Source organism: Mobula birostris, chromosome 27 (genome assembly GCF_030028105.1).
Source record: "Mobula birostris isolate sMobBir1 chromosome 27, sMobBir1.hap1, whole genome shotgun sequence".
Classification (NCBI taxonomy): Eukaryota; Metazoa; Chordata; class Chondrichthyes; order Myliobatiformes; family Myliobatidae; genus Mobula; species Mobula birostris.
Genome location: NC_092396.1, coordinates 23,639,793 through 23,664,369, shown reverse-complemented (window position 1 = coordinate 23,664,369; position 24,577 = coordinate 23,639,793). Strand labels below are relative to the sequence as shown.

General features: G+C 42.8%; 1 protein-coding gene across 1 annotated transcript; it reads right to left on the bottom strand.

Moving 5' to 3' along the window:
• Positions 1–9,963: 9,963 nt before the first annotated feature.
• cplane2 (ciliogenesis and planar polarity effector 2) lies at positions 9,964–24,022 on the bottom strand. The gene is made up of 6 exons (XM_072245073.1): positions 23,959–24,022; positions 20,631–20,791; positions 19,960–20,112; positions 19,370–19,494; positions 14,351–14,487; positions 9,964–12,685 (listed from the first exon to the last, which is right to left on the bottom strand). The coding sequence occupies exons 2-6, from the start codon at positions 20,740–20,742 to the stop codon at positions 12,445–12,447; spliced, it is 768 nt and encodes a 255-aa protein (XP_072101174.1). The 5' UTR covers positions 20,743–20,791; positions 23,959–24,022; the 3' UTR covers positions 9,964–12,444.
• Positions 24,023–24,577: the final 555 nt, after the last annotated feature.

Here is a 24,577-nt window from a genome sequence, read left to right as displayed (position 1 = left end):
CCACTCTCTGTTTCCTGCCAATCAGCCAACATTCTATCCACGTATGTGACTTTCCCGTAATTCCATGGGCTCTTATCTTGTTAAGTAGCCTCATGTGTGGCACCTTGTCAAAGGCCTGAAAATCCAAATATACAACATCCACTGCATCTCCCTTGTCTAGCCTACTTGTAATTTCCTCAAAATTATTGTTTAAGTATTATTATTTAAGATTGTATAATTATTCACCCTCCTTTAATGTAACACAGCCAATCGTCACTGATGCAGCCAATTGGTTTTAGAAGTCACATAATTAGTTAAACAGATCTGTTTTTGGAGACCTGTGTGCAGTCAAGGTGCTTCAATTAATTATGGTAAAAATACACCTGTATCTGGAAGGTCCAAAGGCTGGTGAGTCAGTATCCTGGCAAAAACTACACTATGAAGACAAAAGAACACTCCAAGAAACTCTGCAAAAAGGTTATTGAAAAGCACAAATAAGATTTCCAAGTCACTGAATATCCTTTGGAGTACGGTTTAATCAGTCATCAAGAAATGGAAAGAATATAGCACAGCTGTAAATCTGCCTAGAGCAGGACTGTCCTCAAAAACTGAGTGACTGTGCAAGAAGAGGACTAGTGAGGGAGGCCACCAAGAGACCTATGACAACTCTGGAGGAGTTACAAGTTTCAGTGGCTGAGATGGTAGAGACTGCACTTACAACTGTTGCTCGAGTGCTTCACCAGTTGCAGAGAGTGGCAAAGAGAAAGCCACTGTTGAAAAAACTCACAAGAAATCTTGGCTAGGCTTTGCAAGAAGGCATGTTGGAGACTCTAAAGTCAATTGGAAGGAGGTTCTATGGTCTGATGATACCAAAATTGAGCGTTCTGGCCATCACACTAACTGCTACGTTTGGTGTAAACCAAACAATGCACATTATCAAAAACACACAATCCCTACTGTGAAGCCTGGTGGTGACTGCATCATGCTGTGGGAATGCTTTACCGTGGCAGGGGCTGGGAGACTTGTGCAGGTAAAGGGTAAAATGAAAGCAGAAAAATCCTGGAGGAAATCTTGAAGCAGTCTGCAAGAGAACTATGACTCGGGAGATTTGTTTTCTAGCAAGACAATGACGCCAAGTATATAGCTAAAGCTACACAGGAAGGCATAAAAACAATAAAGTTAATATCCTGGAGTGGCCAAGTCAGAGTCCAGACCGCAATCCAATTGAAAATTTGCAGCTGGACTTGAAAAGGGCTCTTCACTCACAATCCCCATGCAATCTGACAGAGTTTAAGCAATTTAGTAAAGAAGAATGGGGGATAATTGCAGTGTCCAGATGTGCAAAGCTGATAGAGACCTATCCACACAGACTCAAGGCTGTAATTGCTGCCAAAGGTGCAGCCACTAAACACTGACTTGAAGGGGGTGAATACTTATGCAAGCAATTATTTTATGTTTTGTATTTGTAATTAATTTAGATCCCTTTGCAGAGATTGTTTTCAACTTTGACACGAAAGAATCTTTTCCTTTCGTGTCGAAGAGGCCAAATTAAATCCACTGTGATTCAATGTTCTACAATAATAAAACCTGAACACTTCTGGGGAAGGGGCAGAGTGAATACTTTTTATAGACACTGTACTTTCAGTCCGTGACCTCAACGCTGTTTTACATCACTTCTATAGACTCTGTCCATCTCCCGAGTAAATACTGATGCAAAAAATCCATTTAAGGTCTTCCTTATTTCTTTCAGCTCCATGCGCAGATGATCTCTCCAATCTTCAAGAGAACTAATGTTGCCCTTTGCTACCCTTTTGCTCTTAATATATCTGTAGAATCACTTAGGATTCTCCTTTACCTTGTCTGCTAGAACAACCTCACGCCTTGTTTTAGTCCTCTTCATTTCCTTAAGTATTATCTTGCATTTCTTAAACCCAAGTACCTTATTTATTCCTTCCTGTCTATACCTGCTTTATTACACCTCCTTCTTCTTTTCCTTAACCAGGGCATCAGTAAGTAGAGAATTGAGAAATCAGAGGTGCAAAGGGACTTCAGGGTCCTCATTCAGGATTCTGTAAAAGATAACTTGCAGGTCGAGTTAGTAGTAAGGAAAGCAACATTAATATTCATTTCAAGAGGACTAGAATACTAAGTCCTTTTAGATTACATAAAAAGATATAATGCTAAGACTTTATAAGGTGTTGGTGAGACCATATTTGAAGTGTTGTGAGTGTTTTGGGGTTCTTATAAGACCATAAGATATAGGAGCAGAATTAGGCCATTTGGCCCATCGAGTCTGCTCTGCCATTTCATCATGGCTGATTCAATTTTCCCTCTCAGCTCCAATCTCCAGCCTTCTCCCCATATCCCTTCATCCCATGACCAATCAAGAATCCAAGGAAGGATATCTAAGAAAGGGTGTGCTGATGTTAGAGAGGATCCAGAGGATGTTAACAGTAAGGGTCCCAGGTATATAAGGGTTAACATCAGAAGAGTGTTTGATGGGCCTGTACTCGCTGGAGTTTAGAAGGTTGAGGGGAACCTCATTGAAATCTGCTGAAAATTGAAAGGCCTGGATGGAGTGGGCATGGAGAGATACTTCCAGTAGTGGGAGAGTCTAGAACCATAGGGCAGAGTCTCAGAATAAAAGGATATCCCTTTAGATCAGGTTTGAGAGGAATTTCTTTAGCCAGAGAGTAGTGGATCTGTGAAATTCATTGTCATATGCAGCTGCAGAGACCAAGTCATTGGGTACATTTGAAGGGAAAGTTGGTAGATTCTTTATGAGTAAGGGTGTCAAAGGTTACAGGGAGAAGGCAGGAGAATAAGTTTGAGAGGAAAAGGATAAAGAAGCCATGATTGAATGGCCGAGCAGATTGAATAGGATGTATGGCCTAATCCAGCTCCTGTCTTATGGAACTGTGTCAGTGCAGATATGAATATACTATGGTTTCTCTCTAAATCTCCGCTTTTAACAATCCATATCACTCAAGTTCCACCATAAGCATAACAATTGCACCTATGTGGCTACCTCTAGTTCCATTTTCTTCATCCTTGAGACATGGTCGTTAATGAGACAAATGTTGCATTTATTGGCCCTAAACTACATCTTGCAACATTTGAGAAGTTGTGGTGGTACAGAATCTTGTGCAAACACGAACAGACAGCCCACTGTAACCTTGATGTTTAGCCTTAGGAGTGTCTTTAAGAATATTCTTAACAATTTCTACTTCCGCACTAAATATAAAATTAAGCAGTGCAGAACATTGTAATGTTCTAATTCACTGTACCATGTATACCAGGGTATCCACTAACAATATCTGCATTATGTCAACTTGACATCCAATTGTCATAAACATAAGAGATTCTGAGAAACACACATAAAAGTTGCTGGTGAACACAGCAGGCAAGGCAGCATCTATAGGAAGAGATACAGTCGATGTTTCGGGCCAAGACCCTTCATCAGGACTTTGTGCCCCATTCATTATTTATTCATTTATATACACACATTGTCGGGGCACATGGCCAGTGTGGGCACGTGGCCAAATGGTTAAGGCATTGGACTAGCGACCTGAAGGTCGTGAGTTCGAGCCTCAGCCGAGGCAAAGTGTTGTGTCCTTGAGCAAGACACTTAATCACACATTGCTCTGCGACAACACTGGTGCCAAGCTGTATGGGTCTTAATGCCCTTCCCTTGGACAACATTGGTGTTGTGGAGAGGGGAGACTTGCAGCATGGGCAGCTGCTGGTCTTCCATACAACCTTGCCCAGGCCTGGGCCCTGGAGAGTGAAGACTTTCCAGGTGCAGATCCATGGTCTCGCAAGACTAACAGATGTCTTATACACACATCTTTTATTTCTCTCTCTCCTTTTTCTCCCTTACTCACATTTTATAGATTCTGAGATGCTGGAAATACGGAACACACATAAAATGCTGGAGGAACTCAGCACCTGTGGGAATGAATAAACAGTTGATGTTTCAGGCTAAGACCCTTCATCAGGACCGGAAAGGAAGGGGGAAGGTGCCAGAATAAAACAGAGGGGGAAGGGGAACAAGGACAACCAAGAATGTGATAGGTGAAGCCAGGTTGCTGGGAATTGGGGAGGGGGCTCTGCATTATTTTACAGACAGTTCACAAGGAGATGGATGACTGTCTATCTGATCCACACCACAGCTGCCTCATGCTGTGGGATGAGGACATCAGAACTGTGAGAACTGATGAGAAACCCCATCTCACCAGCAAAGCAGAGTCTTGACATTTATTTGAAATTTCTGGTGTTGAGCCAATTTGCAAATAGCTTTGGCAGTCTGTTCAGGGAACTATTTGATAAGATACATCATCTCCTTCTCCCTGAGACCCGTGATTATATTTTATGTTGACTAACACCCCATTGACTTAAGGTCAAGGAGATCTGCCCGTGGTTTACATTAAAAACAGCTAATATTGTGTGGTCCAACTGAGTCATCAATTTCTGCTGTCTTCTCTCCCCACCCCCCACGGCTGCTTGTATATGAACATAACGCCTCCTTTCCTCAAGGAACCTAATATTCTGCAGCTATCACTGTGTACTCCCAGCAGTTCTGGGCTGATTTAGTCCCACAGAGCCAAATAGGGTTCAAAGGAATGAGACATTATTAGTTCCTTCAGGGTCAGAGACTGTTTGCCAATGTTTGAAATCTGTCTGAGGGAGGTTCTGCTGTCTGGGGCCTTTTCATTGTATAGGCCAGCATCAGATTTATAGATCTATCATACAACCACTTGCCTTCTTCCTTAAGGTTACTGATTATAACGTCTCCTCTCTGTGAGCATGGTTCATCCTGCTCTGTGCAGTAGACTCTGGATTGAAGACGATTGTGATGGATCTTGAGGTAAGGACCAAGGTTTATTGGCTCTTTTTCTCTTGGAGTCTCTCCTCAACATCCAGACCCATTGACAGCAGCAGAAGCAGATTTTACATGTTTTATTGATGCATTTCCCACTGGCTTTCTCTCTGGTTGAGATAAATGGCCATAAACACCCAAAGCAAACCTCCTTGTGGTGGGTACAATTCCAATCAGAGAAGCTTTCCCATTGATTCTCATTCACTGTAAATTAGCCAGGGCACCTTGATGCTGCTGCTTTGATGTTTAAATCACTCATCCAACATTTAGATCTTTTCTCCACACTTACACTGTAATGAGACTGAGAGTGGGTAGCCTTGGAAACATCCATCAAAGCAGAAGTTAGTAAATGACAGAGAGAAGGTTTTTAGGAATATGGGCAACTGGATCACATTTCACCTGCTTTATGTGGACAGGACTGATAACGTTTTCATCCTTGAGTGGATTCTAAAATAATGTGGTTACAAGTGTGATCGTAGCTCTGCGGATCCTTTCCTCTGTTGCATATATTGCAACCTGTTACTTTATGTAGACTAATCAAATTGTCTGAATGATGGTTGGACCTCAGGAGGATTATGAGATGGGTCAACCACTCATTAACAACACCTTGTCTTTTTCACTCACATGCAAGGCAAAGATGAAGTTAGGTGTTATTTCTGTTCTTTGATTGCATTGTACCTTACTAAATGAGCCAAGACTAGGGTTTTGGTTTGACCATTGTCAGACAATCTCTTCCATCCTGCATGGTGGCAGAGCTACTTTACAAAGAAGGGTGCCTCAGAATGAAGACTGGATTTCGTTGCTATAAGATGATCAATGCTAAATGGACAGCTATATGTGGCTGCTGGATGGGCAACAATAAGTAGGGTGTTTCCCTGTTTCCTTCACAGCTTCTACAGGTGCATTTTGGAAACTTTGTCCTTCAGTTCTCAGAATGTAGCGTTGGTACTGCATCGCTCTTGGAAATCAACTCACTCACCCATTCCGTGTTCTTTTTGCTGTATCAGAATTAACATGAGCACTGATTTGTCAGCAGGAAGGCACATGTTGCATGCAGTGGGAGACATTCAGCACTGCTTGTATTATGCATGACAGCCTAACAGCTCATCGGATCCATTGTCAGTATAAAGGATCACACTCTCTTAACAATAGTTTACCAGCCTGTTATCGTCAACGTCTGCACCTGATACCTGGTCGGTACTAGGTGGCTGACCTAATTTTTTCCATTAGATTTTGTTGGACTAGTTTGGTACAACAAAATGACTTCCAGTTCATTGTGTGGCAGCAATTCAATGCATAAAAGCATGCAGACATGGTCAAGAATTTCAGTTGCTGTTCAGACAAAGCATGAGAATGGGGAAGGAATGGGATTTAAATGACTTGAACCACAAAATGATTGTTGGTGCTAGATAGAATGGTTTGAGTATCTCAAAAACTGCTGATCTCCTGGGATTTTCACACACAACAGTCTCTGGAGTTTGCAGAGAATGGTGCGAGCAGCAGTTCTGTGGGTGGAAACACCTTGTTAATGAGAGGAGAATGGCCAGACTGATTCAAGCTGACAGGAAGGTAACAGTAACTCAGATAACCATGCGTTACAATAGTGGTGCGCAGAAAAGCATCTCTGAACACACAACACATCAAACCTTGTAATGAATGGGCTACAGCAACAGAGGACCATAAACATACATAGTGGGTACTTGATGAGATACAAGGGGTACCTAACAAAGTTATCACTGAGTTGCTGGGGGGTGGGAACCAAACTGAAGAGATGGATGAAGTGGTGGTTGGCTCACAAACAGAGAATGCTTGGAGACAGTACAAGAGGGAGGAGGGGCAGGTGATAGAGAAGGGATACTCTCAGACCAATGGTTTGAGATGTCTCTATTTTAATGCAAAAAGCATCATGGACAAACCGGATGAGCTTAGAGCTTGAATCAGTACTTGGAGCTATGATGTTGTGGCCATTACAGAGACTTGGATGGCTTAGGGGCAGGAATGGTTACTTACAGTGCCAGGCTTTAGATGTTTCAGAAAGGACAGGGAGGGAGGCAAAAGAGGTGAGGGCATGGCACAGCTGATCAGAGGTAGTGTCACGGCTGCAGAAAAGGAGGAAGTCATGGAAGGATTGTCTACTGAGTCCCTGTGGGTGGAAGTTAGAAACAGGAAGGGGTTAATAACTCTATTGGGTGTTTTTTATAGACCATCCAATAGTAACAGGGACATCGAGGAGCAGACAGGGAGACAGATTCGGGAAAGTTGTAATAATAACAAGGTTATGGTGGTGGGAGATTTTAATTTCCCCAATATTGATTGACATCTCCCTAGCAAGGGGTTTAGATGGGGTGGAGTTTGTTAGGTGTGTTCAGGAAGGTTTCCTGACACACTATGTAGATAAGCCTACAAGAGGAGAGGCTGTACTTGATCTGGTATTGGGAAATGAACCTGGTCAGGTGTCAGGTCTCTCAGTGGGAGATCATTTTGGAGATAGTAATCATAATTCTCTCTCCTTTGCCATAGCACTGGAGCACTGAACAGACAAGTTAGGAAGGCACTTAATTGAAGTAAGGGGAAATATGAAGCTATCAGGCAGGAACTTGGAAGCATAAATTGGAAACAGATGTTCTCAGAGAAATATACGGCAGAAGTGTGGGCAAATGTTCAGGGGATATTTGAGTGGTGTTCTGCATAGGTATGTTCCAATGAGACAGGGAAAGGATGGTAGGGTACAGGAACCATGGTGTAGAAAGGCTGTTGAAAATCTAGTCAAGAAGAAAAGCTTACGAAAGATTGAAAAAAAAAACAAGGTAATGATAGAGATCTAGAAGATTATAAGGCTAGCAGGAAGGAGTTTAAGAATGAAATTAGGAGAGCCAGAAGAGGCCATAAGAGGGCTTTGGCAAACAGGATTAAAGAAAACCCCAAGGCATTCTACAAGTATGTGAAGAACAAGAGGATAAGACATGAAAGAATAGGACCAATCAAGTGTGACAATGGGAAAGTGTGTATGGAACCGGAGGAGATAGCAGAGGTACCTAATGAATACTTTGCTTCAAAATATTCACTATGGAAAAGGATCTTGACGATTGTAGGGATGACTTACAGCGGATTGAAAAGTTTGAGCATATAGACATTAAGAAAGACAATGTGCTGGACCTTTTGGAAAGCACCAAGTTGGATAAGCCTCTGGGACTAGATGAGATGTACCCCAAGCTACTGTGGGAGGCGAGGAAGGAGATTGCTGAGCCTTCTGGCAATGATCTTTCCATCATCAATGGGGACAGGAAAGGTTCCGGAGGATTGAAGGGATGCAGAAGTTGTTCCCTTATTCAAGAAAAGGAGTAGAGATAGCCCAGGACCAGTGAGTCTTACTTCAGTGGTTGGTAAGTTGATGGAAAAGATCTTGAGAGGCAGGATTTATGAATATTTGGTGAGGCATAATATGATTAGGAATAGTCAGCATGGCTTTGTCAAAGGCAGGTCACGCCTTACAAGCCCGATTGAATTTTTTGAGGATGTGACTAAACACATTGATGAAGGTAGAACAGTAGTGTACTGTATATGGATTTCACAAGGCATTTGACAAGGTACCCCATGCAAGGCTTATTAAGAAAGTAAGGAGGCATGGGGTCCACGAGGACATTGATTTGTGGATCCAGAATTGGCTTGCCCACAGAAGGCCAAGAGTGTTTGTAGACAAACCATATTCTGCATGGAGGTCAGTGACCAGTGGTGTGCCTCAGGGATATGTTCTGGGACCTCTACACTTTTTGATTTTTATAAGTGACCTGGATGTGGAGGGATGGGTTAGTAAGTTTGTTGACGACACAAAGGTTGGGGGTGTTGTGGAGGGCTGTCAGAGGTTACAGCGGGACACTGACAGGATGCAAAACTGGGCTGACAAGTGGCAGATGGAGTTCAACCCAGATAAGTGTAAGGTGGTTCATTTTGGTAGGTCAAACATGATGGAAGAATATAGCATTAATGGTAAGACTCTTGGCAGTGTGGAGGATCAGAGGGGTTTTGGGGTCCGAGTTCATAGCACACTCAAAGCTGCAGCGCAGGTTGACTCTATGGTTAAGAAGGTATACAGTGTATTGGCCTTCATCAACTGTGGGATTAAGTTTAAGACCCTAGAGATAATGTTACAGCTATATATGACCCTGGTCAGACCCTATTTGGAGTACTGTGCTCAGATCTGGTCACCTCACCACAAGAAGGATGTGGAAACTACAGCAAGAGTGCATGGGAGATTTACAAGGATGTTGCCTGGAATGGGGAGCATGCCTTATGAGAATAGGTTGAGTGAACTTGGCCTTTTTTCCTTGGAGCGGCAGAGGATGAAAGGTAACCTGATAGAGGTGTATAAGATGATGAGAGGCTTGATTGTGTGGATAGTCAGAGGCCTTTTTCCAGGGCTGAAATGGCTAGCACGAGAGGGCATACTTTTAAGGTGCTTGGAAGTAGGTACAGAGGAAATGTCAGGGGTAAGTTTTTTTACGCAGAGAACGGTGAGTGCATGGAATGGGCTGCCAGCGACAGTGGTAGAGGCAGATACGATAGGGTCTTTTAAGAGACTCCTGGATAGGTACATGGAGCTTAGAAAAATAGAGGGCTATGGGTAACCCTAGGTAATTTCTAAAGTAAGTACATGTTCGGCACAGCTTTGTGGGTTGAAGGGCCTGTAATGTGCTGTAGGCTTTTTATGTTTCCAGTATATATGAGATAGGCTAAAAACAGAGGATATGTTTTGTTTCCCCGAGACTACTCACGCAACAGATGGTTTCAGTACAAACTAGTAATCATGGTCGCTATCTCTAGCACTGACTTTGTATTCCAATTTATATGATTAAGTGAATTTAAACTTATTTGTCGCCCTAGTATCTGAATTTGTATCTCCAAGACATCAGGTTAACTGGTTTCAATCTAATTACTACAGTTACATTCTTAATTACAAATAGCGTATACTGGAGTCTGCCTTGCCCATCTGATTTCACAGGTTAGCCAGATCATTTGCCATGATCAAACAGCACTGGTTCTTCTATTCAGTGCTAATCTCCTATTCTAAACAACTCTTACCTTGGAGGTACTAGAACATCTGAAAGGCCAAAGACAGATCATGGATCAGTTTATTTTAGCATTAGAGCAAAGAAAGATTCAACATTCAGCAATTGTTGAACCCTTTATTGAGCACTGGAAATAGCTACCTCCTAAGTATACCATCCATAATCTGAGGACTGGTTGAGGACATGGTTCTGGCTGGGCTGAGTGATAAGATTTTATTGGTGTTCATTGTCATCTGATTCTTTTTTATGAATAGCAGAATTATTAGATCCCCACAGCATTAAAATCCTATTTCCCCTCCCCCTTCCTCCATTACCACTTTGGTCTCTTACCTCTTCTCCTCACCTGTCTATCACCATCTCTTCCATTTTCCATTTCTCCCATGGTCCACTCTCATCTCCCTTCAGATTTCTGCCTCTCCTTTCCACATCTGGTGTCTACCCCCTTCGTTTCCAGCCCTGAAGAACGGCTTTGGCTTGAAACATCGAAAATTTATTCATTTCCATAGATGCTGCCTGAGCTGCTGAGTTACTCTCGCATTTTGTATGCATTGCTCTGGATTTCCAGCATCTGCAGAATCTCGTGTTTATTAAAATCTGTGCCCTGCACTTGGAAACTGATCTCTTCTCAAATATTTGTAAAGCAAATTAATTTGAATTATGAAACCTCAGCTGGATAGGATAATGAGATTAAAAATTATGGTCCTGATTTCAAGCTTTCACTTGTGCTAGGCAAGATAAGAATTGTTTTTGGATGCAGTTGCTAAGTACCTTTTATTTGATATTGTTTTGAAAATTATTAAAGTCAAATTATTGTCAAACAGATTGTCCCCCAATACCGTATACTTTCAGTTACTCAGCTGCATTTCTACATACTGGCTGAAGTCGTTAACTGTGTCTTCACAAAGGAAACAGACTGGATTCATTTTCATTCATCCAACATTTCTATTGGCACTGCAGCAATCTATTGAATTTTAGTTAAAACCAGCAAGAAATTAAACCTTCCTGATTGTCTAATGGGCTAAGTTAAATATTAAGGCTGACTTTACAGTGCAGGAGTACCAAATTAAATGCTAGTCTATGCTGGGTTGGGTGACCTTGGGTTTGACCCATGTCACCAGGCTGAGTCAAGTTCCAGTCTTTTACTATACTATAATAAATCAGGTTTGGCTGTGATGCTGTCCACAGCATGGAAGGACTAGGTAAGCTATAGCCCGTTTCAGCTGAGGCACCGTTTACTAGCAGTGTCTCTCAGTAGTAAATTAATTAATATACCTGTAGTAATCGCCAGAATATGACCTCTGATAATTGCTGTATCATTGATCTACAAGTCCACAGGATGATTCAGTTGGAACACATACCTTAGGATACTCATCTCAGTTATTACAAGATGTCACAGTCCTCGTGACCGGTGTGAAATGTGCCAGATTTTCCAGTGATTACCAGCTTTACCCCTGACTGAGTCAAACCTGCACCTTTAAACTTGGCTTCACATGCTACAACCTGCAAACGTATCTTCCATTAACCAACGTGGATGGTAGTAAAATGAATAGAGATGGAGAACGTGATTCTTCTCGTCACAACAAATCTCTTTAGATGTAATCATAGGGAAAGTGTGCCAGCATCTACTTTCTCCGGAGTTTAAGGTGGTTTGGCTTGTCATCAAACACTAATAACTTCTACAGATGTACTGCTGAACGTATCCCGGTGAGATGCATCTTGGTCTTGTATGGTGATGTGAATGTGCAGGAACGTAAAAAGTTGCACAGAGTAGTGCGCTCTGCCCATTACTTACAGGCACATCCCTTATCGTCTACAAGAGGTGCTGCCTCAAGAAGGCAATGCCTATCATCAAAGATCCTCACCACCCGAACCATGCCATGTTTTTACGGCTACTACCGGGCAGGAGATACAGAGGCCTGAAGTCCCCCACCACCAGGTTCAAGAACAGAGATTTCCCTTCAACCATTTGGTTCTTGAATCAACTAGCTAATCACTACAATTCAGAATTTCTATGACAATTTTGCACTAAAATTGACTTGTTTTGTTCTAGTTATGCTTACTTGTAAAAATTGATGTTTTTCTCGTGAATGCTACTTATATGATCCCATGTGTTTATGAGGCTGCTGTAAGTTTCTCATTGCACCAAAGCTTATGTGTACTTTGTGCATATAACAATAAACTTGACTTTGATTTTAGCAGTCTGAAACCGGTTCTGAGGTTTGTGGTAGATAAGGACTCTTTTTTCAACATTCGTCCAAGCTGAATAAGTTTGATGTCATGTTGTTACCTTGAAATGAAATTAGTTTTCCTTCCTCAGAAAGTTGATTAAATGCCAATGGCTCACAGAATGGAGGAAATTATCACATGCTTCTGAGTGTTGATTAAAGCAGCTGATAATGGCTGTGGTACCAATCAAACATATTCAGTCCAACAAGTACAAGTCAATTCCTGTGAGCAAACAAAGATTAAGAATGTCATCAGACAAGGGTCTGCAGAGGACTCAGAAAGGACTGTTGGCTCTCAGCGGTGGTGCACAGCAGGGGCAAGTCCTGCTGTCACTTGATCTTGGTACCACAGATGTTCAGTTATTCCATTCAGTATGTGTTCTACCTCCAGAAGTCCCACTTTGCCATCGAGAGTTTTTCCATCTGACAACCGTGGACCATTGACGCTCTTAATTTTGTAGACAGGCAGGTGCCATGTCTGCTGGAAAGCACGGACTTCCCTCTCTGTGACATCGGTGTGCATGTATTGGTCAAATCTTGTCACATTTTGTTAAAGGAAATGGGTAAATTTAAGTAATATTCCTTATTTTGTAAACAAATAATTAAAAAAATACATGATAAACACAAGAGATTCTGCTAATGTTAGAAATCCAAAGTAACACGTACAAAAGGCTGGAGGGAATCAACAGGTCAGACAGCACCGACAGAGGGGGACAAAGAGTTGACATTTTGGGCCGTGACCCTTCATAAGGACTGGAAAGGAAGGGTGAAGAAATCAGAAAGAGGTGTTGGGGGGGTGGGGGGGAGGAGGAGAAAGAGTACAAGCTGAAAGGTGATAGGTGAAGCCAGATGAGGGAGAAAGTAGGTGGGAAGGGGAGGAGGGATGAAGTGAGAAGCTGGGGGTGGGTGACAGGCAGAAAAGGTAAAGGGCTGAAACAGGAATATGCTAAGAGAGGAAAGTCAACCATGGAAGGAAGGGAAGGGGAAGGGGTGCCAGAGGGAGGTGATAGGCAGGTAAAGAGGAGTAGGAGGGGAGCCAGAATGGGGAATGGAAAAAGAGAGGGGGGAGGGGGAGAAATTGCCAGAAGTTAGAGAAATCAATATTCATGCAGAAGGTTAGAGGCTACCCAGTTGGAATATGAGATGTTGCTCCTCCAACCTGAGAATGGTCTCATCATGGCAGGAGGGGAGGCCATGGACCAATTTGGAAATGGGAATGGAATTAAAATGGTTGGCCACCAGGAAATTCTGCCTGTTGCGCACGAAGCAAAGGAGTCAATGAAATAAACTACATTTATTGTTTAGGTCATTGTGCTATCAAAACTATGGTGAAACATCATGCTACCTACAAAAGATATCATAGAAAGCAGGACGGAGTATTGAAATCCCACTTATTACTGGAAGGGTATTACATTTGTACACACTGGGTAAAGGTATTATTTCAAACTGTTTTCTTTATATTTTGCTTAGAGAAACAGAAATATAGGCATTGGATCAACGCAAGTCAAAATGCCTCCACAATCAAGTGGTCAATACTCAGCTTACATGCGTAAAGTCATTCCTTAAGCAAGAAGGGCCACAAGGTTGGTGTCTTTTTTTAAAAAAAAGATGGAGACAGGAAAAACAATTGAAAGGTACATCTACAACTGCCCAGTCACTGGCCAAAGAATGTACAGAAGATTTAAAATCAAACTAAAAGGACAAAGTATCTTCATCAGACAGGGAATGAATCGGAATCTAAAAATAGACACAGAAAACATATGTTGGGGCACCAAGGCAGCAAAGCGGTTGGTGCAACACTTTTACAGCTCAGGGCGTTCCCGAATTCAGAGTTCAATTCGGGTGCCATTCTGTAAAGAGTCTCTGTACGTCCTCCCCACGGTATGCCTGGGTTTTCCCCAGGTGTTCCTGCTCCTTCCCACAGTCCAAAGACGTACCGGGTAGGTTAATTGGTCACTGTAAATTGCCCCAGGATTATATTGGATTTAATCAGGGTTAGGGGGTTGCTGGGGCAGTATGGCTCAGAGAGTCTACTCCATGCTGCATTGCTAAATAAAATAGTTAGATTACATATTTTCAATGAATAAATACAATAAAATACTTTGTAAGAATTGCATCTTGCTTTAGAATCTAAGAAAGTTTATAGAATATCAACAGCTGGAACAGTTAACATTTGAAGTGACCTTATAACTGAAGGATACTTTGTGCCAACAATAATTTTCACAATCTTCTCAGAATCATGAAGGATGCGTGACATTTGGCTAGGTAAATCATCAAATGATGATCGATCAGTGAAAGAGAACAGGAACAGGACTGCATCAGCCTTGTCCTTGCAGGCCTGAGAAAAATAAAAGGAGGATTACTCACTATAAACTGTACTTGTCAGAGTTTATTCAATATCATGTAAATGCACTGATATCCCGCAGTTTTGTGCAAGTATATAAAGATTGCAATATCATAACATTAAATAAAACAGTGATTCTGTTTTTATAAGTCCACAGGGAAGAAACTATGTCTGAAACACAGAATTTGAGCAATCCAATTTATGAACAAGCAACGTGGTCTGGTTGAGACTTCTCTGTAAATATAGCTCAGTCCTATATCGTGGAAGAATTTGCTAACACTAGGACTAAAGGATATAAATATTTCACTTGATATTTCAGAAAAATTTCTTAAAATTCCATATTTTGGGGCTCTTAAAAGTATAATATCCCATCAGTAAACACTTTCCCTGGCTATATAATGTATCTGTCATGTTTTCTTGTTAACCAAGCCAGCTACGGTTTATGGTCTGCCATTGCTTTGCATTCACCAGCTACATGGGTAACAGCTTGCTCTCCATATTGTACTGTCCTGGCTTGCGCATCATGAAGACAGCTAGGACACAATATCCATGGCTGATCCTGACCAACATTGGGCCTCGTGTAGGTATGATTTACTGAAGTTAAACCTCAGCATAATAATATTGTGTCCTAATTCTGATCACCACAACTAAAGCTGGTGTCCATGTATGGGCAGATTTACTAGAAGCTGAATGAGTTAAGATACACAGAGAAATTGGAGAAGTGAAGATATTCTCCTGAAAAAGGAGAAACTTAAAAAGAGATTCAGCAATGCTCAAGCTGTTTTTAAAAAAGATGAGGAGAAGTTGGTTCCACTGGTGGGTGGGTGGGGGTTGATAACCAGCTGAATAGAGATTTAAGATAATTGCCAAAAAAAAATCTGAAAGGGAGCTGAGATTTTGTTTCCTCCTCAAAAATTGTTAAGATCTAAAATGTATGGCCTCAGAATGGTACATCACGTCAAGGAGAATATAATAAGCCAACCGAGAACTAGGGAATTTCCTTAGAATTTCCCTAAAGGAGACAAATGATCCCAACAAAAATCTTCATACATTGAAATCGGTACGTTAGATTTGGATACCCAATCAAAACAGGTATAAGTCTTAAAAAAATTCAAATCTGCACCTTCAAATCTGTTGACCTTGATATGTTGTAGACTATAACACATCCTAGGACCAACCAAGGTAGGTCTTATACAGTGAGTAGTTGGGCACTAAGGAGAGTGGTAGAACAAAGTGACCTAGGAATACAGGTACATAATTTGTTGGAAGTGGCGTCATAGGTAGATAGGGTTGTAAAGAAAGCTCTTGGCACATTGGTCTGCATAATTGAGTAAATGATTTGGATGTTATCTTGAAGTTGTACAATTCGTTGGGAGGCCTAATTTGGAGCATTGTGTACAGTATTGGTTACCTACCTACAGGAAAGATGTAAACAAGGTTGAGAGTGCAGAGAAAATTTATAAGGATGTTGCCGGGTCTGGAGGACCTGAGCTATAAAGAAAGATTTAATAGGTTAGTATTCTTTAGAACATAGAAGATTGAGAGGAGATTTGATATAGGTATAGAAAATTATGAGGAATATAGATGGGTTAAATGCAAGCAGGCTTTTTCCAATAAGGTTGGGTCAGACTAGAACCAGAAGTAATGGTATTAGGGTGAAAAGTGAGAGGTTTAAGGGGAACTTGAAGGGAAACTTCTTCACTCAGATGGTCGTGAGAGTGTGGAATGAGCTGCTAGTACAAGTGGTACATGCGAGCTTGATTTCAATGCTTCAGATAAGTTGGGAAATGGAGGGCTATGGACGTTAGGGCTATGGTCCTGTTCAGGTCAATGGGAGTGAGCAGTTTAAATGTTTTGGCAGTGACTAGATGGGCCAAAGGGCCTGTTTCTGTGCTGTACTTCTCTATGACTCTATGATACTAACAATAGTTTGACAAATAGCAGAATCTCATTTGTAAATCTACAATGTACTGACTCAGAAGACTTTTAATTTTAAGATGCTAGAGTTGAACCTCATCTTGATCTTAGCTAAGGAGCATTTCAGGAAGGATAAAGTGTGCAGCTAAGATACACTAATGAACAGAACAGGCCATATTAACTTCAGAATAAACACACCAAAAGCAGGATCTGAATGAATCCATTACACTATTTTTATACAGTGCCTTTGGAGCTTTCTTACAGAATGGTCACTGAACTACAGTTATCCGTGTAGGGCTACCCAATAATTAAGCAGTAATTGTAGAGTCCGAAAAGCCATCCCTCCTGAAAACAAGTAACATAAACAAGGCATAAAATGTGGGGCACCACCAGGTTTAACCACTAAATCAATCTATCTATTGACTGAGATACAACGCAGACTAGACCCGTCCGCCCTTCTAAATGCACAATTAAATCCTATTTAATCCTAGCTTAATCGCGGGACAATTTACAGTGATCAATTAACCTACTAACCAGTGTGGCTTTGGACGGTGGGAGAAAACCCACACAGCCACAGGGAGCAGTGGGAATTGAACGTGGGTCACTGGTACTGTAAAGTGTTGTACTGACCACTATGTTACTGTATCACCCCAACTATTAACACCTATAATAAAAGTTCAAACCAACTGAACTATAGCATTATTTAGAGTGTAAAGAAAAAACTGTTGGAGGAACCCTGCAGATTAGACAGCATTAGTAGAGAAAGAGATGGTTGATGGTTCAGAGAGGAAATATCCAGTTTACTGTGAGAGGGAGGGGCGAGATAGGGGCTGGCAGGCAGTAGGTGGAACCAGGCGAAGAGAAATTATTGGGCAGATGGAGTGATGTGAGGGAAGGGGAGGAGGAGTTGGGAGTGAGGGGCTGTAAGATGACAGGTAACATAGATAAGGAGGTAACATAGATAAGGAGGTGACAGAGAAGGCTGATGTGAGGGACAGAGGCTGAAAGCAGTTAGGTGAAGAAACACGAGGCTGCAAATTCTGGAGTCTGATAAGTAAGGAAGATGACAATTAGAACCAGATAAGGGAGGGATAATGGGCAGAGCAAGGTAATGAAACTACGTAACAGGAGCTGGGGTACAGGGGTTGGGTATAAGGGATGAGGAAACTTGGGTGGACCAAAAGAAGAAAGGAACACAAGATTACCCGAAACTTGAAAAGTCAATATTAATACCACTGGGTTATAAATTACCCAGGCAGAATATGAGCACCACACACAAAATGCTGGAGAAACTCAGCAGGCCAGGTAGGATCTATGGAAGAAAGTACAGTTCACATTTCGAGCTGAAACCCTTCAAGCCTCAAATGTCGACTGTACTTTTTTCCATAGATGCTCGGATTTCCAGCATCTGCAGATTTTCTCTTGTTTGCAGGCAGAATATGATGTGAACATGAGAAATTCTGCAGATGCTGGAAATTACCAAAGCAACACACAAAATGCTGGGGAAACTCAGCAGGTCACGCAGCATCTATGGAAATGAATGTTCTCTTAGTTCATGTTTGGCATTACCTGCCAGAGGATAAGACTGGGGACAGACGGATTCTGAATGAGAATGGGAAGGGGAATTGAAATGGCTTGCAACCGAAAGCTCAAGATGGCCTTTACAGATTGGGTGCAGGTACTCCATAATAAAATCACCAAGTTGAAGGGGGTGTATGCAAATGACCTAGAAGGGTTGTGTAGGTCCAAGATGGAGGTGGAAGAAGGAGACACCAAAATAATTGTTCTGTCTCCTATAGCTGCAGTAGGAAAATGCGAGAGGTCAAGGAGGGATGGATGGGGAGATACAAGAAAGACAAGGAATCACATAAAGAGTGGTCCTTGTGGAAATCAGAAAGGGAAGGGAAGAATAAAATGTGACTGGCAGTAGGATTCCGCAGTTAGTGGAAAACTTGAAGGATGATTTGCTGGATGAGCTCCATCTCCATTCCTGGGAAAACCAGTCCAAGGAATGGAGGAAATGTGAGCTTACAGTACAGAAGTCATGTTTCCTGAAAAAGGACATTTCAGATGTCCTGAAATGGAAAACCCCATCTTGAGAACAGATGTGGTGGAAAATGAGGGAAAGGGACAGTGTCTCTAAAAGACACAGGTGGGAGGACGTATTGTCAAGGAACTTGTGAAAATTAATGAAAGTATAGAAAATGTCACCACCCATCTCCTGAGATGGAGGCAGACAGCTATAGAAAGGGGAGCGAGGTGTCAGAAATAGTTCAAATGAATTTGAGGAAACTACTACTTAAGGTCATAAAATTGACAAGTTCTGCACAAATGCAGCAGGGTGCACCAATGCAGTCATCGATGTAACAGAGAAAGATTTAGAGAGTGGTGCCAGAGCAGGCTTGAAACAAAGACTGTTCCTCGTAGCCAATGATAGATCAGGTGTAGCTAGGGCCATTGTAAGTGCCCATGGTTACAACCTTTGATTTGTAGGAAGTGAGAGGAAGCAAAAGTGAAGTTAATCAGGGCAGTAACAACTTCTGCCAGGCAGATGAGAGTGCTAGTGGAAGAGAATGGTTTGGATCTTGGATCAGGAAGGAAGCAGAGTCTAAGATATTCCTGACGGGGAACTGACATGTATAAAGACCGGACGTCCATGTGAAGATGAGACAGTGGGTACCAAGGAACTAGAAAATCTCAAAATGGTGGAGGGCAAGTAAGGTGTCCCAGATATAGGTGGGATGGGACTGGATGAAGGGGGACAAGATAGAGTCAAGGTATGAGAAGATAAATTCAATGAGCAACTAATTTAATTTCATGGGCAAGAAAGGGCAAGTCTGAGACTGCACTGCAAAGATATCAAATCAGTTGTTGTTTATCCTTCTTGTGCATAACATGAGGAATGTACTTAGATTTACACCGCACATTTCTTTATTCAATGTCTTTGATGTGTTCTTACAGCAAGAATGTGGTCAAACTTCTTCAGGGAAGCTTCACTGCAATCCCAAAACTGAAAGCGAAACATGATCACACGACCACTCTCCACCAGCTTTCCCGGCCAATAAACTGTCCTTGTCTGAATTCCTATAATCAAGACAAACATTTTATCCTCTTAAGAAATAAGGTATTTTACCAGAATGCTGAGATATGTGGTTTTTATTGTTTTATATTGCTTTATAAATTCTCAACAAAATTCAGTCTCCGGTTCCATGTAGGTATTTCAACATAGGCAGTTTAGCATAGTACTTGCTGTTCACAGACTTACAGAGAAAATACAATAAGGATTGCACAGTACTGTATATTATGTCTTTCTAGTTGCCAAATAACACTTAATACTTCCAAACTATCACAAAGCTAAGTACTCTTATTTCTGTTTCCCATCCACCTTCCTATTTTAACCAATATTCAGTACTGCGCGTAAGTCTTAGGCACTCTAGCTACAAATATGCACCTAAGACTTTTACACAATACTGTAGATACAGCTAAGAACTGCACACGTATGAATGATATGCATAGAGATATACAGATGAAAATAGGCTTGGACTTCACCTGTGGTCTCATGATGAAGGCTGGGGATTTCTACACCAGCAAACTTAGCAACTGCTGCTGTTTTCCCTACACCGCTCTTCCCAGACACAAAGATCTTGTAACTGGCAATATCGGGTGCTGACTGTGGGGAGAACACTGGCCGCTCAAGTAATCCTAGAGACAAACAGATTCACGTTGACATCACCAGATTAGATGCTGACATCAACTGAAATAATTTCTTGACCTACAGTGTCTACAACTGATTCTGGCTCAAGCTATGTCAACCCACAAAGCAAAACAAAAATATTTCAAATTTAAAATTTCAGCAATAATTCATTTACTGTTTCAGATTTAGGAGTACATCATAAGGATTCTAGCTCTGGGGGATAGATGAATGTATTCAATTATTGTAAACAGAAAGGATACTTCTAAGGAACTGAAGAGACCATAGCAACTTCAGAGAACAAATGGCAAGATCAACACAATAAGAAGTGGGATTACAAAAGTATACTAAGCATGCTTCCCAGGTAAAGAAAACCATGGAAATTAACTAAACAGATTCAATCTTTGAACAAGATGTCTTTCACTGTCTTTACCCAGGTTTGCATAAAGTAAAATTATTAGAAACATCCCTATGCTTTGTGACCATCAATTCTTCATTCTGTTCAAAAGGAAGATAAATCTTTACTCACCAAACACTTTCCTCTTGTTTTTACGTAAAATGCTAGCCAGATATTCTCGGGCTTCCACAGAGTTAATCCAATTGGCTGTTACTAGAGTGCCTGATTTCACAATAATTGCCATTTCCTGACGTTGGCAGTTCAAGATCTTCTGATTTCCATCTGATAGCAAGCTGCATAAAATTGAATCCCATGGAAGAGGAATTTCAGGAGTTTCTCATAGGCACCAGCCCACAGCACAAAGCCCTATTTACAAATCCCATAGCAAGTCATGGATTGTCGCAAAACCGGTTATCAGCCGTTTTCAGATTCCCAAGTTCCTGTATCCTTTAGATATTATCCTTGTAATACTTTTAGAAATGATACACATGTATAAACACTAAACAATAGAGGCTTAGGTCACTCTGGCCTTTAGGACTGTCATTGACTCACATTCCAAATACAATAATTTACTATCAACTTGCAAGTTACATTTTCACCCTTATCCCAAAACCTTGGCGCTTGGCAACAAATCACATTATATCAAGCTTTCCACACATCTGCTACAGAAACTCCTTTAATCTTCAGTTCATCGTATGCTTTTTGCTATATGGCTTAGCAGATACAGGTTCTGCATTGTGTTATAATAATTGAGAAGGCTCTACTCTAAGTCTCTGGTATCTGGCACCACTGCAGGTCAAGAAACAACTGGGGCTTCAATGATGTTCATCCTTCAGGAGCTGATGAATATCAGTGTGCAGGCTATATGGCTGACTTTGAATATAGAGCTCTGAATAAGCTTAACTTTATACTAAGCGGTGCACGGCAGGCCAAGGTGGGCAATGTTGAAGAAAGCAAAGCAAAAACAGAGAATACGCTCAACAGGTCAGGTAGCAATAATGGAGGGAGAAACACAGTAACGTTTCGGATCCAAGACCTTTCATCACAACTGGAAAAAGGAGACAAGCTCTCTTCACATTGTTTTTCTTTTGGACTACCAGCACCAAATTGGACTAACACAGTACAAGAAGTGACTAAAGCATGCAAACTCCATGGATGAAGACTACATCCAGATCTAGAGGGCACAGCCTCAAAACTGAGGGGTGACCCTTTAGAACAGAGGTTTAAGGAGGTATTTTTGTAGCCAGAGTAGTGAATCTGTGGAATGCTCTGCCACAGACTGCAGTGGAGGCCAAGTCCGTGGGTATATTTAAAGCAGAAGTTGATCACTTCCTGGTTGGTCAGGGCATCAATGTATATGGTGAGAAGGCAGGTAAATGGGGTTGAGTGGGATCCAGGATTGGCCATGATGGAGTGGCAGAGCAGAATTGATGGGCTGAATGGCCTAATTCTGCTCCTGTGTCTTACGTAAGAGAAGTAAGAATTCAAAATGTCAGGTCAAATATTCAAGAATATTTAAATAGTAGTTTCAGAAAATAACATAAAAGTGGCTGCAGCAGTAAAGCTGATTGTTCACTATTGTTAAAAAAAAACAGAAAAGGCCAAAAACAAAGCTCAGTAAGGCCTTCCAGTGTTGCTTTCAGTAATCGCTGCTTAGCTTATCTTCTATCCCTAATCTTTTATCTTTCCCTTCAGCATAGCCACTTTAAACTCTGTTCATTTTCCAACAGCCACTCACTTCGTATACCGACTTTATCTTCTGCCCTACAGGACCGGCCCGGTTACACTCTGATGTTCTCCACAACCGGCCCGGTCACACTCTGATGTCCCACAAAACCCGCCCGGTCACACTCTGATGTCCCACAAAAACCGCCCGGTCACACTCTGATGCCTCACAGGACCGGCTCGGTTACACTCTGATGTTCTACACAACCGGCCCGGTCACACTCTGATGTCCCACAGGACCGGCCCGGTCACACTCTGATGTTCTACACAACCGGCCCGGTCACACTCTGATGTCCCACAGGACCGGCCCGGTCACACTCTGATGTCCCACAGGACCGGCCCGGTTACACTCTGATGTTCTACACAACCGGCCCGGTCACACTCTGATGTCCCACAGGACCGGCCCGGTTACACTCTGATGTTCTACACAACCGGCCCGGTCACACTCTGATGTTCTACACAACCGGCCCGGTCACACTGATGTTCTACACAACCGGCCCGGTCACACTCTGACGTCCCACAGGACCGGCCCGGTCACACTCTGATGTCCCACAGGACCGCCCCGGTCACACTCTGATGTTCTACACAACCGGCCCGGTCACACTCTGATGTCCCACAGGACCGGCCCGGTCACACTCTGATGTCCCACAGGACCGGCCCGGTTACACTCTGATGTTCTACACAACCGGCCCGGTCACACTGATGTTCTACACAACCGGCCCGGTCACACTCTGACGTCCCACAGGACCGGCCCGGTCACACTCTGATGTCCCACAGGACCGGCCCGGTTACACTCTGATGTTCTACACAACCGGCCCGGTCACACTCTGATGTCCCACAGGACCGGCCCGGTCACACTCTGATGTTCTACACAACCGGCCCGGTCACACTCTGATGTCCCACAGGACCGGCCCGGTCACACTCTGATGTCCCACAGGACCGGCCCGGTTACACTCTGATGTTCTACACAACCGGCCCGGTCACACTCTGATGTCCCACAGGACCGGCCCGGTTACACTCTGATGTTCTACACAACCGGCCCGGTCACACTCTGATGTTCTACACAACCGGCCCGGTCACACTGATGTTCTACACAACCGGCCCGGTCACACTCTGACGTCCCACAGGACCGGCCCGGTCACACTCTGATGTCCCACAGGACCGGCCCGGTCACACTCTGATGTTCTACACAACCGGCCCGGTCACACTCTGATGTCCCACAGGACCGGCCCGGTCACACTCTGATGTCCCACAGGACCGGCCCGGTTACACTCTGATGTTCTACACAACCGGCCCGGTCACACTCTGATGTCCCACAGGACCGGCCCGGTTACACTCTGATGTTCTACACAACCGGCCCGGTCACACTCTGATGTTCTACACAACCGGCCCGGTCACACTGATGTTCTACACAACCGGCCCGGTCACACTCTGACGTCCCACAGGACCGGCCCGGTCACACTCTGATGTCCCACAGGACCGGCCCGGTCACACTCTGATGTTCTACACAACCGGCCCGGTCACACTGATGTTCTACACAACCGGCCCGGTCACACTCTGACGTCCCACAGGACCGGCCCGGTCACACTCTGATGTCCCACAGGACCGGCCCGGTCACACTCTGATGTTCTACACAACCGGCCCGATCACACTCTGCTGCCCCACAGCACCCGCCCGCTTGCCCCCTGCACCCGGGCCCGGTGATAATTGTTTTGCGACTCCACGTAAGACCTACCGACAGGGATAAGCGCCATTGACCGAAACCACTCTTTGTATTACCAAGGCAGCCACGCACAACCTCACGTCTGACGTCAGAGCCCCAGCCGCCTTCGTACGTCATCACCAAGTAGCCGCGATCGCAGGGTGACATTTAGTGATTCCCCAATTCGGATTATTCTCAAAGAGCGTCCTTCAAATCCAGAGGGCCGTGTTATTTTTAGTGTTGTTGGACCGTAAATTCGTTAGCCTTGTGCAAATAAGTTGCCGCAAGTAGTAAATTAATATTTGATGATTACCAAATAAATCAAGCTTAAACTGCCTCCGCCAATAAATTTCTGAAATTGAGGAAATAGAAGAAATGGAACAAGAAAACTTCATGGTTAAATAGTTGGAGAGGGCTAAAGTGGTAAAAATACTCAATATCGTGACAAATTTGAAAATAAGGTTAAAATGTTATTGCTAGAAGGCAAAAGAGTGAAAAAGAGCAATTAAACTATCGAAGGTGGAAAAATATATATGGTAGTTTACATCCAATTTTCGCCTAGTGTTTCTCTAAACAGATTGTGTGCATTATGGGAATGCTGCAGCAAAGTCTAAATACTATTAAGTGTTGCACGGATGAGGTTCATTGTTTA

Coding starts and splice junctions, on each gene's coding strand:
- cplane2 (XM_072245073.1), bottom strand. CDS start 20,742: ATGGCAATTATTGTGAAATCAGGCACTCTAGTAACAGCCAATTGGATT. Junction 20,113..20,630: donor AAACAAGAGGAAAGTGTTTG/GTGAGTAAAGAT, acceptor GTTTGTCTCTAG/GATTACTTGAGCGGCCAGTG. Junction 12,686..14,350: donor AAAATTATTGTTGGCACAAA/GTATCCTTCAGT, acceptor AAATGTGACAAG/ATTTGACCAATACATGCACA.